The sequence below is a fragment of the Emiliania huxleyi genome (assembly GCF_000372725.1).
Source record: "Emiliania huxleyi CCMP1516 chromosome Unknown EMIHUscaffold_211, whole genome shotgun sequence".
Lineage (NCBI taxonomy): Eukaryota > Haptophyta > Isochrysidales > Noelaerhabdaceae > Emiliania > Emiliania huxleyi.
The window spans coordinates 145,682-169,685 of NW_005200496.1; the positions used below are offsets into that span (position 1 = coordinate 145,682).

Consider the following 24,004-nt stretch of genomic DNA (forward strand, 5'->3'; position numbering starts at 1 on the left):
GGGCCCCAAGGAATTGTGTGAGGTTTTAGATAAGCCGAACGGGAGTGCCTTTAAAGGAGAGCTGACATAGATCTGTTTTCCCCCTCCAGCCTGGGTGAATTTTCTGGAGGAAGATGGTGGGCGAACCCCCCAGGAAAAAATAGGTTGCCACGACGCCTTAGCTTCTGAGGATTTTAGTTTCATGGCGTGGGGGGGGGGGGGCAGTTCCTTTCTGATCCCAGGCTGAGCGATTTGAAGAGCAGGCACCTACCGCGTCTTTTCGAAGAAGTCATTCTTCTGCAAAAAGGGGGGGGGGGGTGTGGAAGCGAGGAGGGGCGCACGCAGGGAGAACAGCAGGGGCGGGTGACAGCGCGCCTCCTTGTCGTGGGGCGTGTCGCGCCGCGGACGCAAAGTCGGCGGGCTCTGCTCGAGGCAGTGCTGGATGCCGAGCTGCTGCAGAGCCGACTGCGACTCGGCCGCTGCATTGGCAAACCCATTGGGCTCGACGGAACCTTCGCTAGAGCTGTCCGGCAGGCCCGTGAAGTCGAGATCGAGCAGCATCTGTCGCGTGTCTGACGGGTCCATGAGGTCTCCAGGTGGTGGATGCGCTGGGTGGTTGAGAAGTCCCGCGAGGTCCGAGAGCCCCCACAACGCGATACAATCCATTGCGGCGTTGGCCTGAGCCACGCCTGGGCCTGAGCCTGGGATTGCGGCAGGGAGCATCGAGCCTGCGGGGCGGTGGTTATAAGCCGTGCACCAAAATGCGGTCAGCCCGACGCGCCCTACAGTTAGGGCCACCCCTTTCCCGTTCTTCTCATTAGTTCGCTTCCCACAAACATCCCCGCACCCCCTTTCCGCCCCCTGGGAGACGGAGGGAGATCCTATCCGATTTATCCGAGATCGGCGAAGGGGTCATTACCCCCTCTCGCACCCCCGCGAGATCCGAGGAGAATCAATGTGAATGACTATTGATGAATGAATGAAGGAAGAAGGAAGGATGAGGAAAGGGACTTTTTACTTTCATGAGTGAGCGAGACCCTCCCTGGACAGACCCCGAGTTTGTCGTTCGTCGTCCCGTGCGCGCACGGGGCGTGCGACAGCCCAGCCGGCTGTTTGTGACTGTGCGTCGCTCCACCTCCAGACCACTCGCACCCCACTCCTTCCTGCCCGTGAATCACTGCCAGAGTGTGAGTGAGTGTGTGACCGCCCTCTCCGCCCTCCAATACCAATTGAATTCGCTTACTTCACCCACCCCTACCTACGCCCTACCTAGAGAGAGATTTTAGAAAACCAACAAGAAATCACGACTCTCACAGTGATTTGGGCTCGGCAGCTTGGCCCTCAGCCGAAGCTGGGTTCCGGCTCCTACCCGGATAGGGGGTCTGTTGACCACGACTCGCGCCAAAACGCCCTACCTACCTATCTATCCCCAGGCCGCGCAGCGAAGCGAAAAAAGACGAAAACAGGGGGTACCTACCTGTTGCAGGGCCCTCTGGGGCGGTCAAAGCCGGACCTACCTACCTACCTACCTACCCTATGCATAGGGTGTCACCGTGGTCAACAGACCCCCTATCCGGGTAGGAGCCGGAACCCTGGGGCCGGTCCCGTAGCCGAGAGAGAGCCCGCGCCGATGAGTTCGACGCGGTCGGGGGGGGCTGCGGAGAGGCCAGCGAGGTGGCGATTCCTACCTACGTTAGCGGCTGGTGTCCAGCCTCACTGGTCGGACCGTTGTGCCCGTTCTTTTGACTTCACCGTCCACTCATACGGTTCGTACACTCCAGGAGGTCATGCTCGAGGAGGTCCAAAAGCTCGAGCGGCCGTATAGCTCATTATTTCGCCGAGAGAGAAACAATGAACTGTGACATCTCGAATTCTCGTGATATGCTGTTTAGTGTACACGATTGATGTAAATAAATAAATAAAAACGGACACCTCTACTGTGAGATGGGTAAAAAGGAACAGGTCCCCGCCCTTGATGTAAAAGAGTGAGGGCGAAGTGATTTCGTCAGGGTACCTCTCCTTCTTTCTACATATATCATCCTTTCTACGTACCATAGTCCTTAGATGCTCCGCCAAAGTCTATGTATCGGGTACCAGACCACCTTTAATTAATGCGCGCTTCTGGATTTTGTTTCTTTCGATCGCCGCCGCCGCGTTCGCGCTTTCAGTGGACTTTTTTACTGTCCCGGGTGCATCTCAACTAGCCGCTTTGGAATGCGCCGGGCTCTCATGAAGCAGCAGCACTCACACGCAGACGCGCAGAGCGAGACGAGGGAGGGAGCAGGACTTTGCGGAGATCAGCAGGAGGATGTACGAAGAGATTAGGAGTAGCAGGGACCCGAGGGACCATGTGGAAGACGGCTAGTGCTAGTCCCCCACCGGGAGGACGACCCCGGCTAGTCGCCGACCACACCCACAAAGAACCCTGCACAAAAAGATCGCAAGGGCGGGGACCTGTTCCTTTTACCCATCTCACAGTAGAGAGGTGTCCGTTTTTATTTATTTATTTATTTACACGCAGACTGCGCTCTTCTGCGGCAGCGGCTGCCCGAGGATATTCGGGGCACCGATAATGGCACGGGAGCGGCCCTCGTAAGGTCGAGTCTTGGCATAGTACACCTGGACCGATTAGGGTGGGGTGGGCTGGATCTGGGAGGGTGAGCGCCCGCAAGGGAGGTGATGGAGCGCGCGCCTGAGCCTCGAATCGGCCATTGTCGGACACGTTCCCTCCTGCGGCCTCCTGCGAGAAGAGCTCGTCGAGGATCTTCGCCTTGATGCCGTGCGTAGATGGCTGCGGCTTGCGCGAAGCCAGAGCCCCAACTGAGAGCCCAAGCTCGCCGGGCTGGAAGCCGTTGGTGCCCTGGGCAAAGAAACGGCCCGTCGATGTGAGCTGAGGGTCACCACGCTGAACACCGGCGTCATTTTGCATCGCAGTTGGCCTATTTCGGGCGTGCTCCTGAGGGCGGGCGGGCGGGATGGCCGAGGGAGAGGAAGGTCTATGTCGTCTAGCTCACCGATAGCCCGTGTAACCTGGGATCTCACGCGGGTACTGGTGAAGTCCAGATAGCTGCCAGCTGCCATTGTCGCGCGGCATCTCCATCTTAGCTTGCGCTGTGGCACGCTCGCTGAACGCGGTCGCGGGAATGAAGCCCGTGTAGCCTGGTGGGTGGCAGGTGCCTTTGTGCGTGCCTGTAGGCCCTTCTGGCTTCCCCCCAAAGGCCGAGCGATACGAGGTGGACCACTCCGGCGGCAGAAGCCGTGGATCTGCCGTCGGAGAGCCAGTCCAGTGCTGGGCCGGGCGGCGGACACCGCGGCCGCCGAACCGAGGAGCAGACCCTCGCAGCACCTGCGCCGACTTTGCTCGCTGCTCCGTCTCGTAGAAGGGGTTGACTCCGCCGTCAACCGCCACCGTGGATGGTCGCAGCTGTCCAAGCGCGGTCACATTCGATGGGAGCATTCGCTCACGAGCGGTGTCACAGAAGGAGTCGCGGAAGGTGCTCTCGCCGTGGAACGGCCGCTTGCCTGGATGTCAATCAGGGGCAGTTTCATCTTTACCGCGAGCAACCGCATTACCGTTCCGGGAGCAACGCCGTGTGTTTATCACCTCGTAGCATCTACCTCTCCGTACGATTCTCTTCGGGTCGGCGGACGAAGGGCGGGTCACCGATGGCTCGCTGAGCATGCAGATCCCAAGGACCGCTCGGCCTGGTAGCGTACGCAAACTCCTCCGGCGAGAGAGAGAAGTCGGTGCGGTGGGTCGAGTACTTCTCCTCGGCAGGGTGCTCGGTCATGCTCTGCCCTGCACAGCGGGAGATCAACGGCGCCCTCTCCATTGCGCCTGCCTTGATCGGAATCGAGAGGCACTCCTCAGCAGGAGTGAACCCGGTGTGGCCTGGCACGCCCACTCCCATGCGGTACGTGAGCATCGATTTGTTGCCAGCAGAGTTGCCATTGTGCCATGTGTCGCCCAGCGGTGGGACGCCGAGCATGGACATTCGAGCGAGCGAGGCTGCGAAAGTCAGTCCGACGACATGTGTGGGGCGTAACCGTCCCCGCTTCCGCTTAGAAAAGAAGTTTATGATCGCGCAACGGCACTCCAAGTGCTCCAAGTGCTCCAACAGAGCTCCCTCGCCCGACACTGGGCACGGGACTAAGAAAAATCGGTGGCGCGGGCTTTCGCTCAGAAGTTGGCATCTTGTCCGTTTTCGAGCTTGAATAGCAGCTTGTTGGACTGTCGTCGTGGTCTGTCCGTTCTGGACTGTCGGGAGTCCGTGCGTGACCTTGGGGCCCCATGGTTGTGCTTGAGTGCTTGTGTGTGTGTGAAGTAGTCTCCCCCCATGATCCCCAGGGCCTCCACGCCTCCAGGGCTCGCACCTCAACCTCTCAGCTCTCACAGACCAGCGCACAGCGCCATAGGACGTATTTTCTTCTCAATAACAAGGCTGTGAAGCAGCGCCAAATCGCACCTCAACCTCTCAGCGAAGAGGTCGCGACTCGCGAGTGGTGTGCGACGCTGCGGCTTGGCGTTTTCTTTTTCAGTGTATGTAGCTCTTACGAACATACCCGTACGTAGGTGAACTGCTGACAGTTGGAAAGTGAGCCGGTGTGTGTGCCAGTCCGCGCCAGTCTGCGCCCTTGTCGTGCCAGTGTGCTGTGAGAGAGGTTTGCCGCGCGGAATTCTTTTTGGAAAAGTGGCTTAGTAGAAGGAGGCAGAGCCGGCGCGGAGTCCATCGGTAGCGGTTATTCTCCTCTCTCTCTTCAACGATCCCGAGCCTGTTTTTGTCGTCGAAGCAATGGAGGGCGAATACAATGGCCACGTCAAGGAAGGAAAGATGCATGGGGTAGGGGTGTGCGTCTACACGGACGGCTCGCGCTATCAGGTTGTCGGCGGGCACGTCCCCACAGTCGCCCGCACGCCCTGATACGTCCTGCTACTTCCCCCAGGGCGACTGGAAGGCTGGCCTCAAGAATGGGCGCGGCACTCATTCTTTTGCCAGTGGCGACCAGTTTGAGGGCGAGTGGGAGAACGGGTGCCGGATGGAGGGACTGCGCCGCAGCACACATACAAACACATGCACACACGTGTGTATGCACAGATATGCGCGCATCCAAGCCCGTTCGCCCGCCGCCAGTATAAGGCCGCCAGCACCGCCGCTGGCCCTCGTGCAGGTGGATGCACGGTCTCGGGGTTTACACTTGGAAGATCGGCGACAAGTACATTGGCGAGGCGCCTTTGCATCCCAGTCATAGTTCACGTGCGGGAGTGGCACGCGCATGTTTCGAACTCCACGCGCGCCACCGCACCGGCCCTCTGCAGGTGAGCTATGGCAGGATTCACGGCTTCGGAACCTACACGTGGCGAACGAATTCAAAGTACGTCGGCTGCTGGAAGGAGGGCAAGATGCACGGCCACGGCGTAAAGACGGACCCGCATGGCAACCTGTGCGCCTCCGCCCTGCGCCTCCACCCTGCGCCTCCGCCCTGCGCCTCCGCCTTGCGCCACTCCACGCCGCTGCACGGGCTGCACGCGCCGCTGCACCGGCTGCACGCGACATGCCCTCGTCCAGGACCGCCCCCCGCCCCTGTGTCAGGTTTGAGGGCGAGTGGAGGGAGGGCAAGCCCATCATCAAGGACAAGGCCAACCAGTCGCCCGACTTCCTGGCGTGGCTCAACGACTCCGTGGGTGCGGTGGCGGGTCCGCGGCGCAACAAGGCGCGATGCCCCAGCCGCCTGCCCCGGCAGCCCTGCGCGCCCACCCTCCCTCTGCTACCACCCCTTGATGCGCCCGACCCCCACCCGGGCACCTCTGATGGCTGATGCGCCCCCACCCGGGCAGGAGTACGCCTCGGTATCGCAGCACGACGATGATTAGCCAGTCACGGCGAGTGACAGGGCGCCCCCTGCCGGCGTCTCCAGCTGCGCCCCGTGCGGCAGACTACGCGCTCTACGCACGATTGTGCCTCTCTCGTACCCAAAAAAATGCGTATACTTTGTGTGGGAAAGTTGTGGCCTTCTTCCGTGTGCGAGAGATGGTCGTTTTTCATGCAGCGCGATGTCGTCCCGTGCCGCGGCTGTGTGCGCCTCCGCCGCCGCGGCGCGGCCTGTGGGCGGTGCACAACCGCGCAAGACCGCAAGCCGCGCCTCAACATTGGCATTGCGGTTTGCGCCCCCGGGCCAATGGCAATGCGCAAAATGGCGCAATCGAATGCCAATGGCCAAGCGCCCCACCGAGCACCGTCCGCGTCTCGCAAAAACGGTTAGGGAAAAGCTGCAAAGCGCAATCGCGCTATCGCGGGCCCTTAGCCCTTTCTTTTCACCGATCTCTGGGGCCCCGAGTGAATTGCACTGGAGTGAAGGGTCCGAGGCTTGCCCACAGGTGCGACGTCACGGTGCAGACCCCCCTACGGGTAGGATCCGGAACCCAGCACCAAAGATGATTGAGGCCGGCATGCTCTGCAAGCTGAGCGGCCTCGTGGCGTGGCCGCTGCTGAACGGGCTCACCGGCCGGGCGATCCAGTTCAAACGTGGGCGGTGGGAGGTCGAGCTACTGACGCCACGCCCCGAAGGCGGAGACCAAATTGTCCGCGTCAAGCCGGAGAACATGATCGCAACCTCTGCAACCGGCGGAGGCGGTGGCGGGGCCGCGGCCCCGCCCGCGTTCAGCTCGCCGGCGACGACGCTGTCGGCAAGCGCGGCGCAGCACAGCCTGGGCCTCGCCTCTCCGCCTGTGCAACTGCAGCTGTCGGCAGCAGACGCGGGCGTTTCTGTTTGTCAAATCATGATGTTCTGATAGGCCTTCTCGGTCAAGGAGTTTGCGCCGGCGCCGGCGCCGGCGTCCAAGCGGCCGCGGGAGGAGGAGGAGGAGGAGGTGAGGTTTTGACGCATCGCAACACACATATGCTGTCTTCACACAGTTGATGCGTGATGGTACGCAGGCGGAGAAGGAGCACTCCGAGAAAAAGGTCGCCGAGAAGGAGGCCCTGCGCGCAGAGCTGCAGGCGAGCGGGGCTGGCAACGTCTTCCCCGAGTGGGGGCAAGCGCACCTCCATCTCGGCCAAGGGCGCGTCAGCGACGACCTCGACGACCCGAGAAACGCGGCCTACGTGTTTGGCAAGAGCTGGGAGATCGCCGGAAAGACGTGGCTCGAGGCGTGCAGCGTAGAGCGTGCACTCGCGTGAATGCATACAGCGTGCAACCCTGTCCCCTCCCCGCTCGCAGGTCGCCAAGCGCGGCAAGCACGGCGAGCGCGGCCTCAACGCGATGTTTGCGGACGTCGCGAAGACGTTTGGCAAGCGCACGCAGCCCAAGATTTACGAGTTTCAGGCGTGGTGGCGGCGGGTCGTCGCGTTCGAGGAGACGTACGGGTGCCGGTTCATGGTGGCGTGAGGGCGCGTGCGCTCCGCGCCAGAGCGCAGCCGAGCGCTGCAATCTTTCCCTTCGGGCCGCCCGCCAGCGGTATGTATCTAGATACGTGCGTGGTACGTTGTGCGGGCGCCTCGCGCGGTACAGTCGTGACTCTTTGATTCTCGGTACGAAACACGACAAGACACACGACAAGCGTGCCTCTGACCAACATGCGTTGGCAGCCGGCCAAGGCGACGCGCGCGCGAGGCGCACGCGCTCGCATAATCGTGGGCTCGACAGTGGGCGAGCAGGCACCTCGAATCCTCGATACACCAGGTGGGGAAAAAGTAATATATCTTTACTTCCAACACCCGGACGTTCCCAGGGTGATGGAAGGTTCGACGCACCCCCGGACTGGGCAGAGAGGTCCCAGGGCACGCTCCTGGGCTGTCCACCCCGCCCCCACTTGCCCTGACTGCACAGCCGATAGCGTGCCCCGACGAACGGCGACACATAGCGGGGGACACTGTGCGCCGGGGGGTATGCCTAACTGTGGTGCTTTGTGTGGGTCGCGTTCCCTTGGTAGCTGTGTGGCTGAAGCCCTCATGCCGCTGGCTTGCCCCTTCCAGCGGCTGGCCCCTCGAGACTTGGCGGTAGGAGGGGGAGAGGGAGGCCCGGTGGGAGGAGAGGGAGAGGGAGGCCCGGTGGGAGGGGAGGGAGAGGAGGCCGCCTTGGGCTCTTCTCCTCCCCCCTCCCTGGGCTCTTCTCCTCTCCCCTCCCTGGGCTCTTCTCCCCAGCTGCCTGGTACTCTCGGCCTGATTACCGGAGCGTCTGCTGGGGAGCAGACGCTGGGGGGACACTCTCGCCCGGAGGCGGTACACCAGGTGGGGAAGCTTACTTGCCCAACTTTTTGTGTCACGATTTGGGCGCAGGCGATGTTGATAGACGCGCCACAGCTCTCGTGTGAATTTCGTTGGCAGCCCACCCTCTGCAAAGCCGTGACCGATGAGCATGTGCACATCTGGCACCAGCATGGTCCAGTGATCGTGCGGTCCTCTCGACGAGGTGAGGATGGGAAGGCCGAGATGTCGGTACAAATCGGGGTGCGGGCATGTCGAGGCGTCAGACAGCTCGAGGAAGAAGGCAAACGGACGATCGAACATCGAGGCGTTGCGCTTCAGCCCGAGAACGTGGGTGAAGAAATTTACAAAGACTTGGCTGCGGCGCCTGCGATCGCTGTGGGAAGCATTTTGGACCTCAAGCTCCTCTAGTGAGTCCGAGGAGTCGGCTCGGAAGGCGTTGCCGTCCCAGACAAGCTTGAGCAGGTTGTAGGAGTAGCCCGAGTGCGCTGCGGACCAGCCCGTCTGCTGCAAAAAGGAGCGGAACTGCGTGGCTGTCGTGTCTGGATGCAGCGCTGCGGCAGCGGCTGGCGCACTCTTTCGCAGCCGGCCCGCGATCTCGAGGAGAAAGCCCGACGCCGAGACCGCTCCATGCGTGGCCTCGGCGCAGCGCGCTGCCGCGCTTGCCATCGTCTCCGTCGCTTCGGCGGGCACTGCGTTGCGTTTTTTCTCGAACCAATTCTCGAGCGGCGAGAAGCCGACCGCCTTCCGCCCGTCCGGAGTGCCGGAGGTCCGATGCCCTCACTACTCGCTCTCCGACCCGACGGTCACCACCGGCTGCTCCCGCTGCCTTCCGTCTTGGGCTGGCCCACGCGGCTTTGGGCGCGCCGACTCAGCCCTCTCGTTCGCTGCCCTGGCGCGGCACTGCAACAAGGAGGCGGGCTCGCACGTGCCGGGCGAGGATCTCTTTGAGTCGGACTGGTACGACATGGGCGTGGCTCGGTGCCCTGTTCCTAACTGCGGCAAGTGGTACGCGACCGTGGGCAGCAAGTGCGGGCTCTACCAGCACCTCGTCAAGTGCGACCCAAAGTACCGCGGCGAGACAGGCGACCAGCGGTGGCAGGGCGGGAGGGAGGGGTTCATGCGGCATCTTCAGCAGCAGGCCGAGGTCGGCTCCCCCGCCCACTACTTCCGCACTGTCTGCTATGGCGCGCGCAAGGAGCGAACGCCGGACCGCATGCGGGGCAGGCACACGGATTGGCTGGCTGCGGTCGCAAAGGTGAGGGCCAAGAGGGCAGCGGGCGACGACGGGAGCTCCGCCGCCACCAGCGCCGAAGCACGCCGCGCCAAGGTCTCGTCCGACGCAGCGCGCAAGGCGGCGTTCCACGCCCGCGGCTCGCAATACTTCATCTCGAGCCCCGGCGTCAGATACTCCTACGAGTGGCTCCGCCCCTGGGCCAACCACCCACGCCTTCTCGCGCAGCTGGACACTGTCCGTCGCCGCCGCCCACCGAAGAGAGCGCGTCGGGAGTACTACGGCATGCCCTACCACGGCGCCACGCTCCTGCGCGATCACATCAAGATCAACACCCCGGACGCGGGGCTCTACGTCGCCTTCCAGATCCTATCCAAGATGGTAACCATCAATCATCTCCGCGAGGGCGGTAAGGAGCGGACCAAGTCGGAGATGCTCGGGCGCGTCCGGATGGTCATGACAGGCGGCCTGGAGCAGCTGGTCGCCGAGATGGTGCGAGAGGCTTCCGACGCCGCCGCTGCCAAGCGGGAGAGGGAGGCGGCGGCGCGTGCCTCCGAGCTCGGAGCGCCAGGGTGGCAGCGGGGCGGCTGCGGACGCTGCTGCAGCCATGAGGCGGGGAGCGCACGCTCCGTCCGGGGGGGGGAGGAGGCAGAGGCGGAGGCGGGCGAGGAAGAGGGAGAGGGGGCGAGCGAGTCGAGCCGCGACGAGCGTCTCCTCGCCACCGTCCTCGGCCTCGCCGGAGCAGGCTACCTCTCCAAGGCCTGCGCCCGCTTCTCGACCAACCCCGTCGCCGAGACGGTCTGATCTTAGAGCGGTATGTTGAGAGTAGGCTCGAGTCACCGCCGCTCCTTCTTCAGTCCTGCACGAGGCTTCCGCTCGGAGAATACTTACGGAATACGAGGGGGGGGTGGGTGGCGAACACGTCAGAAGTACGTACGGATATACGGAATACAAGGGGGGGTGGCCAATACGTCAGAAGTACGTACAGAATACAAGGGGGGTGGTGAAGAGGCGTCAGAACTGTGTGGTACGTAGGGGCACAGCGGCGGGCAGGCGTGTGGTGAAGGCGAGGGCCTTGATTAATTAGTAATTAGGTGAGGACATGTCATCACAGGGCCCTGACGTGTGAATAGCCTCGAGCAATCGACGGTTAGGCGAGGGCCTGTCAGCTCGAGCAATTAATTGTTAGGTGACGACGTGTCATCTGTGAAGGACGGACGTGTGAAGACCCTCAAGCAATTAATAATTAGGTGAGGACGCGCCCGTCTGAACCACAGCGTGTCCCGACTCGACCGCCGGCGTCCCGGTCCGGGGGTGTTTCTCTTCTTATCCGTTACCATGTTGAGCAAGGCCGAGGGCGGGCCCTTTCGGGCTCGGGCCGCCCTCTCGCCCGCACCTCTGCGGGGCTTGCACGGCGCCAACTGTGAATGGCCAACGTGCGAAGAGCCCCTTGGCAATTAATAATTAGGTCAGGACGTGTCTGCTGTGAAGAGCCTAGGTGTGAAGAGCTTGTGCTCGAATTCTTCTTCTTGCACACAGCCAGGCGGCAACAGCGACACCCTCACTACGAGCAGGACCAGCGTGACGAGCAGGCGCGAATAGTCGCCCTTAGTAGCCCCATAGCTCCTCGCGCTTCGGCCCTGCGCCGCTACCGCCGCATGCTCAGCCGCCGCCGCCGCCGCCGCTGCCGCCGCCGCCGCTGTCGCCGCCACTGTTGCCGCCACTGCAGCCACGGCCGCTACCGCCGCCGCTGCCGCCGCCGCCACAGCTGCCGCCCAATCGTCTCCATCGACCCGCCGGCCGCTTGCCGCCAGCAGCCACTGCCGCTGCCGATTCCGCCGCCGCCCCCCCGCCTCTGTGGTGGCTACTGCAGCGTTTGCCGCCACTGCCGCCGCAGCCGCCACAGCCGCACCGACCGCTACCCAATCAGCGGTCGCCCGAGCCCGAGCCGCGTCAGCCGTCTCGGAGCCCTCGAGCCAACGCTACCGCCACAAGCCCTCTCCTCGCCGCTGCTTCCGCAAGCGCCCGGCCGCCGCGTTTGCAGCTACCGCCTTTGACTTCCCGCCCGACTTAATCTGTGAGCATCCTCGGGCGTGCGTCCGGGCGGCGCTCGTCGCGGCACCGAGGGGGCGCACCCAGTAGGAATGTGGGGCGTGCGGAAAGGTACTCCCCCCCCCCCCCCCGTCTTCCTCCCCATTACCTGGCTACACACGCTTCACTCCGGTTACTCGTGTCACTCCGCCTCACGTACAGCCCGCCCGCCCGCGCGCCCACCGCCTCGACCCTCATCCTCCGCGCTCGCGCAGGTCTGTGTCGCTTCTGACCTCTCTCGCGTCCCTCGGCTTCTGGCGCCCCTCCGACGCCACCTCGGAGCTTCACCGCTGTGACTCAGAGACGTGGAGCTCCCTCCCGAGCTACCTCCCGCCGCCGCCGCCTCACCGACGGAGACGGACCCCAGCCGCGGGACCCTTGTGCACCCTCGGCGAGCACATCCACCCATCGGCGAGCACATCCAAGCCTCGTCCGTGTCGGCTTCTCCAGTGAAGGTGCTTGCCCCCTCCCCGCCCCGCCCGCCCGCCCGCCAGGAGATGTAGATGTAGGCAGTCGCGATGTAGCGGAGATGCGGTCGAGAAGCGGTCGAGAAGCGGTAGCGACACGTCCAGCTTGCCGTAGGCGCGTTTGCGTCTCCCGCGGGCAAGTCGAAAGCAGTGGTGGTGGCTTTTTGCGCATTGATCTCTTCGAGGTTGATAAGGACCGGTGCAGCCGAGAAGCAGCCGAGATGCAGCCGAGATACCTCGAGATACAGCCGCCGAGATGTACTTGCAGTGGGAGGAAGCCGAGATGTGAGGAAATCTAGAGCAAGGAAGCCGAGAAACAGCCGAGATGCGGCTTGTGGCCCCCGCCGGCCGACATGGATGCGATCAAGATGCGATCTGCAGCCGAGATCGACCGAGAGATATGGCCGAGATACAGCGGAGATCTCTCCTGCATCAACACCTCTCATGCTTGTTTGCAGGCAGCGGGGGTCGAGAGCCCATCTTCTCCGCCTCCGAGCCGCCACTGCCGCCAGCCTCCGAACCGCCACCATCACCGCCACCAGCCTCCGAGCCGTCGCCGCCGCCGCTGCCGCCGCCGCCGCCCCACACCCGGCCAGCTCCTCTCAGCCCTTCTCCCTCTCCCCCCCTCCTCCACCCGCCCTCTGACTCACGCTCAGGTACAGTCATGGGCGGCGGCATCTTGCACGAGTCGCACGAGGTCGGCCCTCCGGAGGCACACGTGGTGAAGACGGTGCTCGACGCTGCCTCGGCGGAAGACCACAGCATCGCCACCACCGCCGACGGCGCCGTCTGGAGCTGGGGCGCTGGAGGCGGTGACCGGCTGGGCCACGGCGACGAGCAGCGCCCTCCTGCCGAAGAAAGTCGAGGCCGTGGCTGGCCAGCGCGTCGTCGCTGTGTCGGCTGGAGCGGACGAGGACGAGATGCCCGACCTGGTCGACCCGCGCGACGAGGAGGACATCGACATTCTCAAGCAGCCTGCTCCATCCTTCCGGCCGGTGCCTTCCGGACCCGCTCCATCGCGCTCCCCGACCCGCGCAGCCTGCACCCTCTCCCGACGCGCCCACGCGCCGCGCCGCGCACGACCCACCTCGGGCCCACGGACCACTCTCTCATTCTCCGGACGCGTGTGACAGATGTCAACCCGCTCGCGCCGCTCGTCTCGCGCCGCTGAAGCCTCGTCGGAGCTGGAGCAAGAGATCAACCGCGAGCACGCGGAGCGGCTGGCGGAGCTGATGGCAATGCAAAAGGGCACGCTCTCAAAGGACGGGAGCCGTGAAAAGTGGGGGGCGCTTGGCACCCTCCTGCACATGGCGCGGGAGTGGGTCGGAGAGGGAGGGACGACCGTCCCGACGGACAAGCTACGGCAAGCGAGCACTGGCCACCGGCAGCTCGCCGAGCTGCTCATGCGGTACGAGAAGCTCGACCGGATGGAGGTGGCGCGGCTGAAGCTGATGGAGGTGCTGCGCGAGCCGGATGCCGGCGGGCTGCAGGAGAAGATCGTCGACCCCGCGCATGCGGCAATGGTGCAGGCCGCCGTCGACGACTTCGTCCGCACCTGGCATCACGCGTGTTATGTGCGTGCACGAGATACTCCCTTCCCCACCTGGCACAGATACACCGAGATTCAATCTCCTGCCGAGATACAGCCGAGATACAGCCGAGATACAGCCGTGATGTTACCGACATATAAACGAGATTGATCGAGATGGCCGATGTACGGCCAAGCCTCACCACCGTTAATTAATGATCAATTAATTAATTAATTAATCGTCTCTGTTTACTCTGGATAATGCAGAATTACTATGGATAATGCGCGGCTCGAGCGATGCCTGCGCGTTCGTCCGTTAATTATTGATTAATTATTCAGTCGCTGTTGTAAATTGACGATGGAGCGACACGCGGCGAGCGTATGCACATTGTGAGTTAACTAGCTCGGAATTAATCAAGTCGTAATTAACTCGGCTGGAATATCCGACAGATCGCCGAGAATATCCGTCCACAAATCGCCGAGATCGAACTGAGATAGACCGAGATTGATCTCCACGTCCCTGCGTCGTGAGCAGTGCTGGGGCGGGCTCGTGCACGCGATCGACCCGTCCTCCTTTGGCACCTGGTGCGACGACCACTTCGAGCTGCTCGTCCACCTCGGCTCGAAGGTCTTCTTCATGGCGGGCTTCGCCGCCCTGCTCACCGAGCTCGAGCACTACCAGGTGCCCGTGCCTGCGGGGGCCACAACGATGGGCGAGGTGCTCGGCAGCGCCGAGTTCCTCGATATCGTCCACGGCGCGGACAGCCTCGTCTCGTACCTATACGAGAGCACCAAGGTCCCGGTCAACGGCGTCGTCAGCTTCCACGTGATGCGCTCCGTCGAGGGCCTCCTGTCGACGGGCGCCCTCTTCGGCGACGACATCTACTACCGCAACTACTACGGCAACCCGAGGTCGTCAGGTGTCGACCACTACGACCGCGTGGAGGCCGACTGGAAGAAGCTCGGCCTCGGGCCGCCCGACAACATGCTCTACTGCTTCGCCGGCTCGCAGATCATGAAGCACTTTGCGCAGTACTCGTCGTACGAGCAGCTCTGCGCCTATGGGAAGGACCTCCCGTCGGTGCCCGCCCACGTCTTCTACCAGCAGCAGGGGCGCAAGCTGTCCGGAGGCGCCGTCGGCTACTACTTCACCACGCCGGACCGCGAGCGCGTCCTCATCCTCACCGACCAGCGGTGGCTCGTCGTTGGGAACGAGGACCGCTACCCCGAGGAGTCGATGCGAAAGAATCCCCTCTACGACTACATCTACGGTGCTCTCTGCTGGCTACTCTGCTCCCTATCGACAGCATCTCCTCACACTTCCGCTTTGAACAGGTATGTGCTATACCTCGGCTGCGCGACGCCTCGGCTGTATCTCGCGGCGATATCGCGGCGATATCTCGGCTGCATCTCGGCTGCATCTCGGCTACATCTCGGCTGCATCTCGGCTGCATCTCGGCTGCATCTCGGCTGCATCTCGGCTGCATCTCGGCTGCATCTGGGCTGTATCTCGGTTCCTCTCGGCTAATCTCGGCCGTATATCTCGGCCATGCATCGGCTGTGCATCGGCTGTAGCTCAGCCGTATCGGCCGTGCCTCGGCCATATCTCCCCGAGCGCCTCCTCAATCCCTCGGTCATATCTCGGCTGTCGCGCATTATCCATATCTCTCAAATATGTCGGCTAATCATATCTCGGCCTGACAACTCCTCGTGCTCCTCGGCGCCTCGGTGCCTACGAACACGGTCTAACAAGTTTGGCCGTGAACAGGCCTGGGCGAGGAGGACGAGGGCAAAGAGGAGGGCTACCTGCCGTCGGTCATGCTCACGCAGACTAAAAAGCAGACCTTCAAGGCGAACCTGGCCGAGTACAAGACGCACGCCGCGAGGATCGCCGCGATCATCTTCCTCATCAACAAGTATGAGCGGCAGGACGACCCGATCAACATCCGCCCCTACGCCGAGTCGGCGCGCGCCTGAGGGCGGGGCTTGAGAAGTGATGTGTCTATTCACGCGTGTGTGGTGTGAACAGGAGGTGCAGCAGGCGTATGGCTCCGAGGCGATGTGGGAGGAGGCGGTCAACGTCTACGTCGCCTTCTACGAGGAGCAGATTGAGAAGGGCTGGTGGGCGCCGGTCGACTGCACCCGCGCCGGCATCTCGAAGAACTTCTTCGCCCGCGGCCGCGGCCAACTCGCCGCTTCGCCCTGGCTCATCTGCGAGCTCATTCTCTGCGGCTCGCCGTGGACGGGCTCCGGCTGGGCGGGCCGCGGGACGCTGCCGAGCGAGACCGAGCGCTCCGAGATCAGCGTGGCGCTGCAGCGGGCGGAGCTCGGGCTCGAAGGGCAGCGGCGCGGCGGCTCGGGCAGCAGCTCGGGCCTGAAGCGGACGCGGATCATGTGAAGGCGCGGCGGCAAGGAGGGCGCTGGGCGGCGCGCGGGCGGCGCGGTGGGCGGCCGGCGCTGCGGCGGGCGGCGCTGCGGCGGGCGGCGCTGCGGCGGGCGGCGCTGCGGCGGGCGGCGCTGCGGCGGGCGGCGCTGCGGCGGGCGGCGAGGGCGCCGGCGGCTCAGCTGCCGAGCGTTTGGAGAGGGAGGGCGGAGCCGCTCGGGCGAGGAGACGAGAGACGTCCGGGCGAGAGGTGCCTGTGACGAGAGGAGGTGGCGTGACGCGTGAGCCGACAGGACGCGCGACGGCGCGGTGTGGGCGGCGAGTGGGAGAGAGAGGTTAGAGTTGTTTTTTGTTTTGCGAGTGGTGGGCGGATGTGGGATGACTGACAGGACAATAGAAGTCGACTTGGTGTACCTGTGGCCATTACTCTGCCGAGTGAAGAGAGCATCTGCTTCGGCGCAGTCGTCGTCGGGGGGGGGCCGGGCAGGGGGGGGGGGGGCTCGTTAGATTAATAATGAAATGTCATTATGACTGTGGACGTCGGTCACTAATTCCGCCGCCTTTCCGAAACGGGAAAAGACTCTGCGGGCGTTTGACTCGCCTCACCGAGCTCTAGCTCTATCTAAGCATCTAAGCATCTAATAGTAATCTAATAGCACGGTCGGCCGCCAGAAAACACGCCTGCGTGGATCGCGTCACACCAATCCTCGCTACCCAACGCGGCCAAAGGATATCCACCTCGAGAACCTCGAGAGAATACAAGTCCGCCGAATTTAAGATTTTAGAGGCCGGCCGCAGGCCGGCGATTGGATGAATTTCAGATTACTCGGAATCTGAAATTGTTTTTCACAGATCACTCGGCGAGCACAGATCATCAGGATTTCCCCGCTTGCATCATATCATGGTTTTCGCCATGATATTATGGAGGCATGATATCTTAAAGGTCGGCACGTCATTTTCACGCTCTTGAAATCACACCTTGCGATTTCACACAAGGATCACGCTCTTTGAAATCACACCTTGCGATTTCACACAAAGAAATCACGCTCGGCGCGCGCAGCCCCCCCCCCCGCGCGAGCGATATTTTGTTTGGTGGCCGGTTACTACAGTAAAATGTATACAGCTGCGCGCGCTTCTACTGTACACGCGGGCGCAACGAACATGGCTAAGCTGAAGTGGGCGGCGGCCATCATGGCGAGCTATCAGGCGATTTAGGGGTAGGCGGAACTGCTGGGGACTCATTGGCGGTCACAGGCAGGTGTCTCGGGTGAGCGATCACATCTTAGGGGAGGGCGTTCATGGAGCGCGAGATTGCGCGCCTGGCCGAGCTTAACGACACTTACGTACCGTGAGTTGTTGTCCCCCCGTTTTACTTTAATTAACATTTTCACAGACGTGATATTCACACTCAACTCGCACGCAACTCGCACGCAACTCGCATCTATCTCGCAACTCGCACTTCGCAACTCGTGTGCAACTAACTCGTGTGCGACTTGCCGGTCAGCTCGCACGCAACTCGCACGTCGAGCATGCAACTCGCACGCACTCGCACGTGGCAGAATAGCACAAAAAGTAAAAGGCGCTAAGTTTCCGGGAAGTTCCGGTCCTCAGAGACTGACCGCTCACTCGCAGCCGGGACAATGGCCGCCACGATGCGCTCAGCGCATGCCGCGATCTGGCCCGCGTTCTCGGGGCCAGAGACGTTCACGACCCTCGCCGCCCTTTTGAGCTGGCGAGGTTGTTGTCCATGGTGCGGAGGACCTCGGTGATGCTCGCGCGGATGTCCTCCAGCTGGGAGGAGCTGGGGCCCGCGACGTTCGCATGACTGAACGAATGCCTGTCACCCTCGCGACCCGTGCGCCGTCACAACGGAGCAAATTCCGGCAACGGCCATCGTCGTTGCAGCCTCTCGACAGCGCGTTGCGCCGCAAACCATGGCCGACTGCGGCCACAAAAGCTTTGTTATGAGCCACACTGAACCGGCCTGCCTCTTCGAGCCGCATAGCACCAGGCCACGAGGCGCAGATCCAGCATGCCTGTGGTCCCGCGTGATGAGCCGATGGCGCAGATGCATTGGCATTGCGAGGAAGTCTTAGGTGGGCTCCCCGGCCCCGCCGTGCCTCTCAAGGCCGCTCACAGTCTCACTCAAAATCGCGCGGAATTGACATCTTAAATTACGGTATGTACGTCATCTCCCTAACCTCTGCCGTGACAGCCTCTCGCTGTGCACTCAGGTGGGCGGCGCTGAGCAGCTGCTCCCGCAGCGCTGCGACCTGCTCCGCAGCTGAAGCACCCGCTGAGCCCGCGGGCACCTCCAGCGCCTGCCGGTGGCTAGCCCGCGTCGGCGTCGGCTTGCGCGCCTTCGAACGAGGCGCGCCACCACCTGCTCGCCCGCCCCCTGCGCCCCCGCGCCCTCGGGGGGCGCACCTCCTTCCTTGCCTAATCCTGGCAAAGAGCGGCGTGCAGCTTCGAGCCGCCGCGCTCCGCTGCGGGAAAGTTCGAAGGCCAGCGCTGCACAGCGACGCCCGGCCGTATCTCGAGCAGCGGGGAAGTGAGGCTGGGCATGCCGCCCGGGAACGAGGCATCGTCGCTGCCCCCGCCAGTGGCCTGGTGCAAGTACAACGCGACAGAGAAGGCAAGTTGCTGCAGCGAAGGGTCGATGTTCGAAGCAGCGCTGAGATCGATGCGGCACTCCGTGCTGCGTACCCCCATCAGCTGGCTGGGCGGGCTGACCTGTGGCGCGACCGGCGGCGGAGGCACGTGGGGGGCATCGGCCCTCTCTGCAAGCTGCAGCAGCAGCTTGAGAAGGAGGCGGGCTGCGCGGTGTCCACACAGCGTGCTCCGTGCAGCCCGCGAGCGCTTAGAGCGCCTCCACAACGAGAGGATCGAGGTGATCCACATCGGCTTGGAGGCGGCCAACCGGGGTCGGTCTCGGTGCACCGCTGCTGCCGGGCCGGAGCTCGAGCGTCGAGCGTCGAGGCGAGGCAGCAGCGCAGGCCGAGTTGGGTTCGGGACTAAGAGGCGTCGAATAGTGGGGGAAATGGCTCACTCTACGACTCGCGAAAGCGCCGCTCAGCCTCCGAGTTCTCAGGCTGCCGACTTTGCTGGCGATGAAGATCCAGGTCAAGGGGCTAGTGGGGGAAATGGCTCTCTCTACGCGGATAAAATTTTCTCGGCCGCCATTCTGTTCGGTTTATGCCTCTTTGTGTACCTCCCAGCTTCGAGGTGTCGCATTCCCGGCTCCGCTGACGATTGATGCAGCTTCCTCCCGTGGTGCCACACCTGCACCAGCGCGGTGCCTAGCCTTGCCGCCACCTCCGCCCTCAGGAACGGTACACAACTCTGCGCGAGGAGGACGGTACGGTGGTCGTGCACCGCTTCGAGGACCGCGACGGCGTGCTCTCCACTTGTGGCAGCTCGCGGCAGCTCACGCCCGCCGTGTGGCTCAAGATGAAGTCGCGGGCGGCCGTGCGCCACTGGAGAGGCGCCCGAAGCCATGCTGCACCCCTGCAGGCTCGTGGGCGCCCGTGTGTGCGTGTGTGGGCGAGCAAAGAAGTAGGAGAGAAGAGGCTTCTAAAAATCTCTCAAGAAGTAGAAGAAGGACAAGGAGTAGGCTGCAGCGCCGTGTATGAGCACCGGCCTCTGTCCCCGGGTCAGGCCTCTGCCTCGTGTCTGTGCACATCCTGGGACAGGGATCAGGGCCTCTGGGTATTTAAAGGAAAGTGAGCCGGCCAAACTTGTACTTGTGAGCTCTACACCCTCCCTTGTGAGCCGGACGGATTTCATTTCTCTCTGCGTTTTCCCCCAATGTTTGTTCCACCACCGAAGGCGATTCTCAATTTACCAAAAGAAAGAATTTACGTTGCGAAAGAAACCAACTAGTCGTTACGCCAGCTGGGGCGCGCTGCCTGGATAGGTCTCGCCATGTCGGCGGAGAGCATCAAGGTGGCGGTGCGCGTGCGTCCGTTTAATGGGCGCGAGAAGGAGCAGAACTCCAAATGCATTATTCGCATGCAGGCTCGCGGCACTTGTCACTACACGTGTGCGTCGCTTCTCCTCAAACTCAAAGCCGAGCTTTGTGTCGGCCACCTTCTTGCCAAGGCGTCGCCCTGAGACATAGTACGCTGCTACCCGCAGGGACCAAAGACGACCATTATAAGTCCGGAGGACGGGGTTGAAAAGGACTTCGCGTTCGACTATTCTTACTGGTCGCATGACGGCTTCCAAACCGACGAAAACGGGTACAACTCTGCTGGCGGCAGCCCCTCAAAGTGCGAAAGAGCCAGCGATTGTCTGCGTGATAGCCTACCAAAAGAGGGCAGGGATTGGCGGTGCAGGATGCCAATTTACGTCGTCACACCCCGATCAGGTATGGAGCAACCTATTCCTCGCAGAAGGATGTGTACGACCACCTCGGTGTCACGATGCTGGAGAATGCGTGGCAAGGTTTCAACTGCACCATGTTTGCGTGAGCCGGCTAGATGACCAGTGGGGCATGAGAAACTCCTCACTGCCTCGCCGAGTGGGCACGCTCCTCCCGCTCACGCCGCGTGCTGGCACCCCATCACAGATACGGCCAGACGGGCGCTGGCAAGTCGTATTCATTCGTCGGCTACGGATCAAACAAGGGAATTCTCCCGCAGGCGCCGTATCGTGCCTCGTCCACTGATTCAGTGGACCATCAACACACCACTACTGCTCGCTGGCGTGCCGCCGATCTCCCTCCCAGCCCCCGCCAGCGAAGCGCCACGCTGTCTGCCGCAGGCGTGCGAGGAGATCTTCAGGCGGATCAAGGAGCAGACCGGGCCCAACCACAAGTTCCAAGTGCGCTTCTGCCAAATGGCAGCCTTGACAGCACCACGGTCGCCCCCACCCGAGAATCGCCGATACAGGTGGAGTGTGCCATGATGGAGATCTACGGTCGTGAGCTCCGCGACCTGCTCCATCCAAAAAGCAAAGAAAAGCTCAAGATTCGGAACGGCAAGACGGGCACATATGTGCAGGGCCTCAAAAAGTCGGCCGTCGGGTCATACGAGGCCATCGAAAAGGTGCAGGACGTCGGCACCGCCAATCGGACTGTCGGTGTCATGAGCACACCCTTCTTACCGCCTCCAACCGTCCCTAAATAAACTGTGCGTGATCCTTCCACGCAGGCGCGACGCAGATGAACGCCACGTCGTCGCGCGCCCACACTATCGTCACCATCACGCTCGGACAAATCAAGAAAGAAGATGGCATCGACAAGGAGTTTGCCTCCGATATTGTCCTTGTCGATTTGGCTGGCTCCGAGCGCGCCGAATCGACGGGCGCGACGGGTGCGCGGCTGCAGGAGGGCATCGAGATCAACGTTTCGCTCTCGGCGCTGGGCAACGTCATCTCGGCGCTGGCAGAAAAGGCCAACAACCCGAAAAAGAAGGTGTTCATCCCGTATCGCTCGCATGTGCTGACTGAGCTTCTGCAGTCCGCACTCGGCGGCAACTCAAAGACCGTCATGGTGGCTGCCGTCTCGCCTGCCAACATCAACTTTGATGAGTCTCTCTCGACGCTGCGCTACGCAGACCGCGCCAAGCAGATCAAGGTTGTCGTCGAGGTTATGGAGAATCCGACGGACAAGCTGATCCGGGAGCTGAAGTCGGAGAATGAAAAGCTCCGCAAGATGTTGATGGGCATATCGGCGGGCGAGGCTGTCGATTTGTCCGGCGTTGGTGATGGCGGCGTCGGCGGCGGCGGCGGCGGCACGGATAGTGAGGAGGGTGCGTCCGCGGCAGAGGCGGATGCTTCCAGCGGGCCGGATTTGCACAAGCAGTATGGCGCGACTATCACCGAGGAGGAGCTTCAGAAGCGGATCGAGGAGGCCGTGGCGGGTGTCAAGGCGGCATCGGAGGAGGAGAAGGAGAAGGCCATCGAAGAGATGCGCCGGATCGAGGCGGAGCGGGCCGAGGCGGCGTCCAAGTGCATGCTCTCGCGAAACGATATGGAGACGCTCATCCGGAATGCGATCATGCAAGTGCCAGGGGTCTCGGACTACTCCAAGAAAGACGCTGCTGAGGAGGCCCTTTCGGAGCTCGGTCGGCTCTACGAGCTGCGTGCCTCGGGTGGCGGTCGGCTGGGGCCGGAGGACACGATCGCGATGGTGACCGAGACGCTCGAGATGTGGGATAGTGAGGAGTGTGAGGTGCCGCGGGAAGAGCTCGAGGCGGCCATGGAGGAGGCGCAGCGCCAGCTTGCAGAGGGGAGCCAGGTGTGGGACGATGGCCTCCTCGGCTACGACGAGCTGGTCGAGGTGATGGAGAACGTGATGACCAAGATCCCATCAGCGCCCACCGGGCCGAGGAAGAAGGCGATCGCCAACGTGCTGTACGATTTCGAGGGCGAGCGGCAGGCGGCGATGGGCAACTTGCTCTCGAAGCCGGTGGTGGTCAAGTCGGTGCGTGCTGCGGTCTCGCTCCTTGGCATTGACGGAGTCGATGGCGAGGACTTTAAGCAGATCGAGAAGGCCACCAAGTATGCAGAGGAGGCCTTCGACCGGGTGAGCGCGCAGGCAGGCTCCGGCATTGTGTCCACGGATTCGGCGGAGGCGGCGCTGTCAAAGGTGATGGAAAAGCTCGCGGTGGCAGCGCCAGCAGATGTGGAGGAGGCAAAAAAGTCCTTTGAAAAGGACAAGCAAAAGGCGGAGGCCAAGGCGGAGGCAGCAGAGCGACAGAAGGCGGCACTGGCTGAGCAGCTCGCGCGCAACTCGGAGATGCTGGCGCAGTTGACGAAATCATGGGAGGAGAAGATGAGCGCTTCAGAGGCAGAGGTGTCGGAGATGGCGGCGGAGCTGGGCCTCGACATGTCACGCGAGGATCTCCAGGATTACCCCTCGCTGCGCAATCTCAACCAGGACGCGTTACTCAGCGGGAGGCTGGTGCATTTGCTTTACCCTGGAAGGCACACCTTCGGTTGCGAGGAGGTGAGCTCTCCCCGCCGCGCTGCCTCGTTGCGGATCTGACCTAGTCGTGGCCTCCGCAGGACGAAGACGACTTTCATCACGCTCTCGGCGGAGAGGGCATCGACGAGAACCATTGCGAGATTTCCTTCGACCACCTCGATCCTATGCGAGCTATCACATTAACACCCAAGGACGGCATCTGTCTGGTCAACGGCAAGAGTGTGGAGAAGCAGACCACGCTCCAGCATAATGACAGGCTTATCTTGGGGTTGTCTCAAGTCTTCCACGTCTTCGACCCGCAGGTGGCCATGGGCGACGGGAGCCTCGGAGCCAAGGTGATCGACTGGGACATGGCGCAGGAGGAGGTGGCGGCGGGGCTCAACGCGATGGTCCACCAACGACGGTCGTGCTCGCGCGCCGCCTCCGTTGAGCCTCACAAGCCCCGCGCTCACGATACAGGTCAGCAAAAAGGCCGCGGCCGTGACGAAGCAGATCCAAAACGAGTCGACGCTGCGGCTACAGCTCGAGAAGGTGAAGCGGAACAAGGCAACGAAGAGGGTGCGGCCTTGCACCCTCGACTTGCACGCGCAGCTAGACCATGCGCCAACCCATCAGAGATGCTGTCCTCGTTACTGCAGATGGAGCAGCTCGAGACCCAGCTCAAGTCGATAGACAAGAAGGGAGACAAGTCCGAAGAAGTGAAGCGAGCGGTAGAGCGAGCGCAAAAGGTGCTCCGATCCCGTAGTGAGTGGAGTTGGGAAGGGACTGCTTCGTTCCGCACGCGGCAGTCCGTATCGTAGGCAGAGGAGGAGCTGCAAGTTGCGCTGGCAACGGTGCAGAGCGTCACCAGGGAGCGCGACGAGGTGCGACTCGCGACGGCGGAGCGAGCGAGAGCATCAACGCGGGGAGGCGAGACGCAGCCGTGGCTCTCTAGGCGCTCAAACGGCTGGACGAGTATGCTACCCTTAAGGCGCAGAACCTCAAGGCGCGACTCAAGCGCGATGGCGAGACCGGCGGCGGCGGCGGCAGGGATAGAGGCAATGGGGACAGTAAAAAAAGCGAGACGTGCATGTTGCAGTAGTCCGCGGAGAAAGGCGGATGACTCTCTTTCTGTTACTTTCCGCAGACGTGCGAGTCGACAGGAGAAAGGATGTACTCTTAGCCTTTACAGAAATTACACACGCAGG

General features: G+C 62.5%; 4 protein-coding genes across 4 annotated transcripts; 2 read left to right on the forward strand and 2 right to left on the reverse strand.

Moving 5' to 3' along the window:
- Positions 1-2,375: 2,375 nt before the first annotated feature.
- EMIHUDRAFT_234999 (hypothetical protein) lies at positions 2,376-4,272 on the reverse strand (the record flags this gene model as incomplete). The annotated part of the gene is made up of 6 exons (XM_005780598.1): positions 2,376-2,404; positions 2,547-2,598; positions 2,702-2,918; positions 2,994-3,501; positions 3,644-4,129; positions 4,260-4,272. The coding sequence occupies 6 exons, from the start codon at positions 4,270-4,272 to the stop codon at positions 2,376-2,378; spliced, it is 1,305 nt and encodes a 434-aa protein (XP_005780655.1).
- Positions 4,273-4,699: 427 nt separating this feature from the next.
- EMIHUDRAFT_442978 (hypothetical protein) lies at positions 4,700-6,030 on the forward strand. The gene is made up of 6 exons (XM_005780599.1): positions 4,700-4,859; positions 4,924-5,009; positions 5,149-5,206; positions 5,297-5,421; positions 5,571-5,691; positions 5,816-6,030. Exons 1-6 carry the CDS (start codon positions 4,773-4,775, stop codon positions 5,849-5,851), a joined length of 513 nt encoding a protein of 170 aa, XP_005780656.1. The 5' UTR covers positions 4,700-4,772; the 3' UTR covers positions 5,852-6,030.
- An 11,438-nt stretch (positions 6,031-17,468) lies between these two features.
- On the reverse strand, positions 17,469-17,966 carry EMIHUDRAFT_235005 (hypothetical protein; the record flags this gene model as incomplete). The annotated part of the gene is made up of 3 exons (XM_005780600.1): positions 17,469-17,573; positions 17,648-17,731; positions 17,820-17,966. The coding sequence occupies 3 exons, from the start codon at positions 17,964-17,966 to the stop codon at positions 17,469-17,471; spliced, it is 336 nt and encodes a 111-aa protein (XP_005780657.1).
- Positions 17,967-20,457: 2,491 nt separating this feature from the next.
- EMIHUDRAFT_53855 (putative kinesin) lies at positions 20,458-21,476 on the forward strand (the record flags this gene model as incomplete). Its single annotated transcript, XM_005780601.1, has 3 exons — positions 20,458-20,534; positions 20,742-20,968; positions 21,040-21,476. Coding segments are annotated over 3 exons (741 nt in total), but the record flags the coding sequence as incomplete, so codon positions are not given.
- Positions 21,477-24,004: the final 2,528 nt, after the last annotated feature.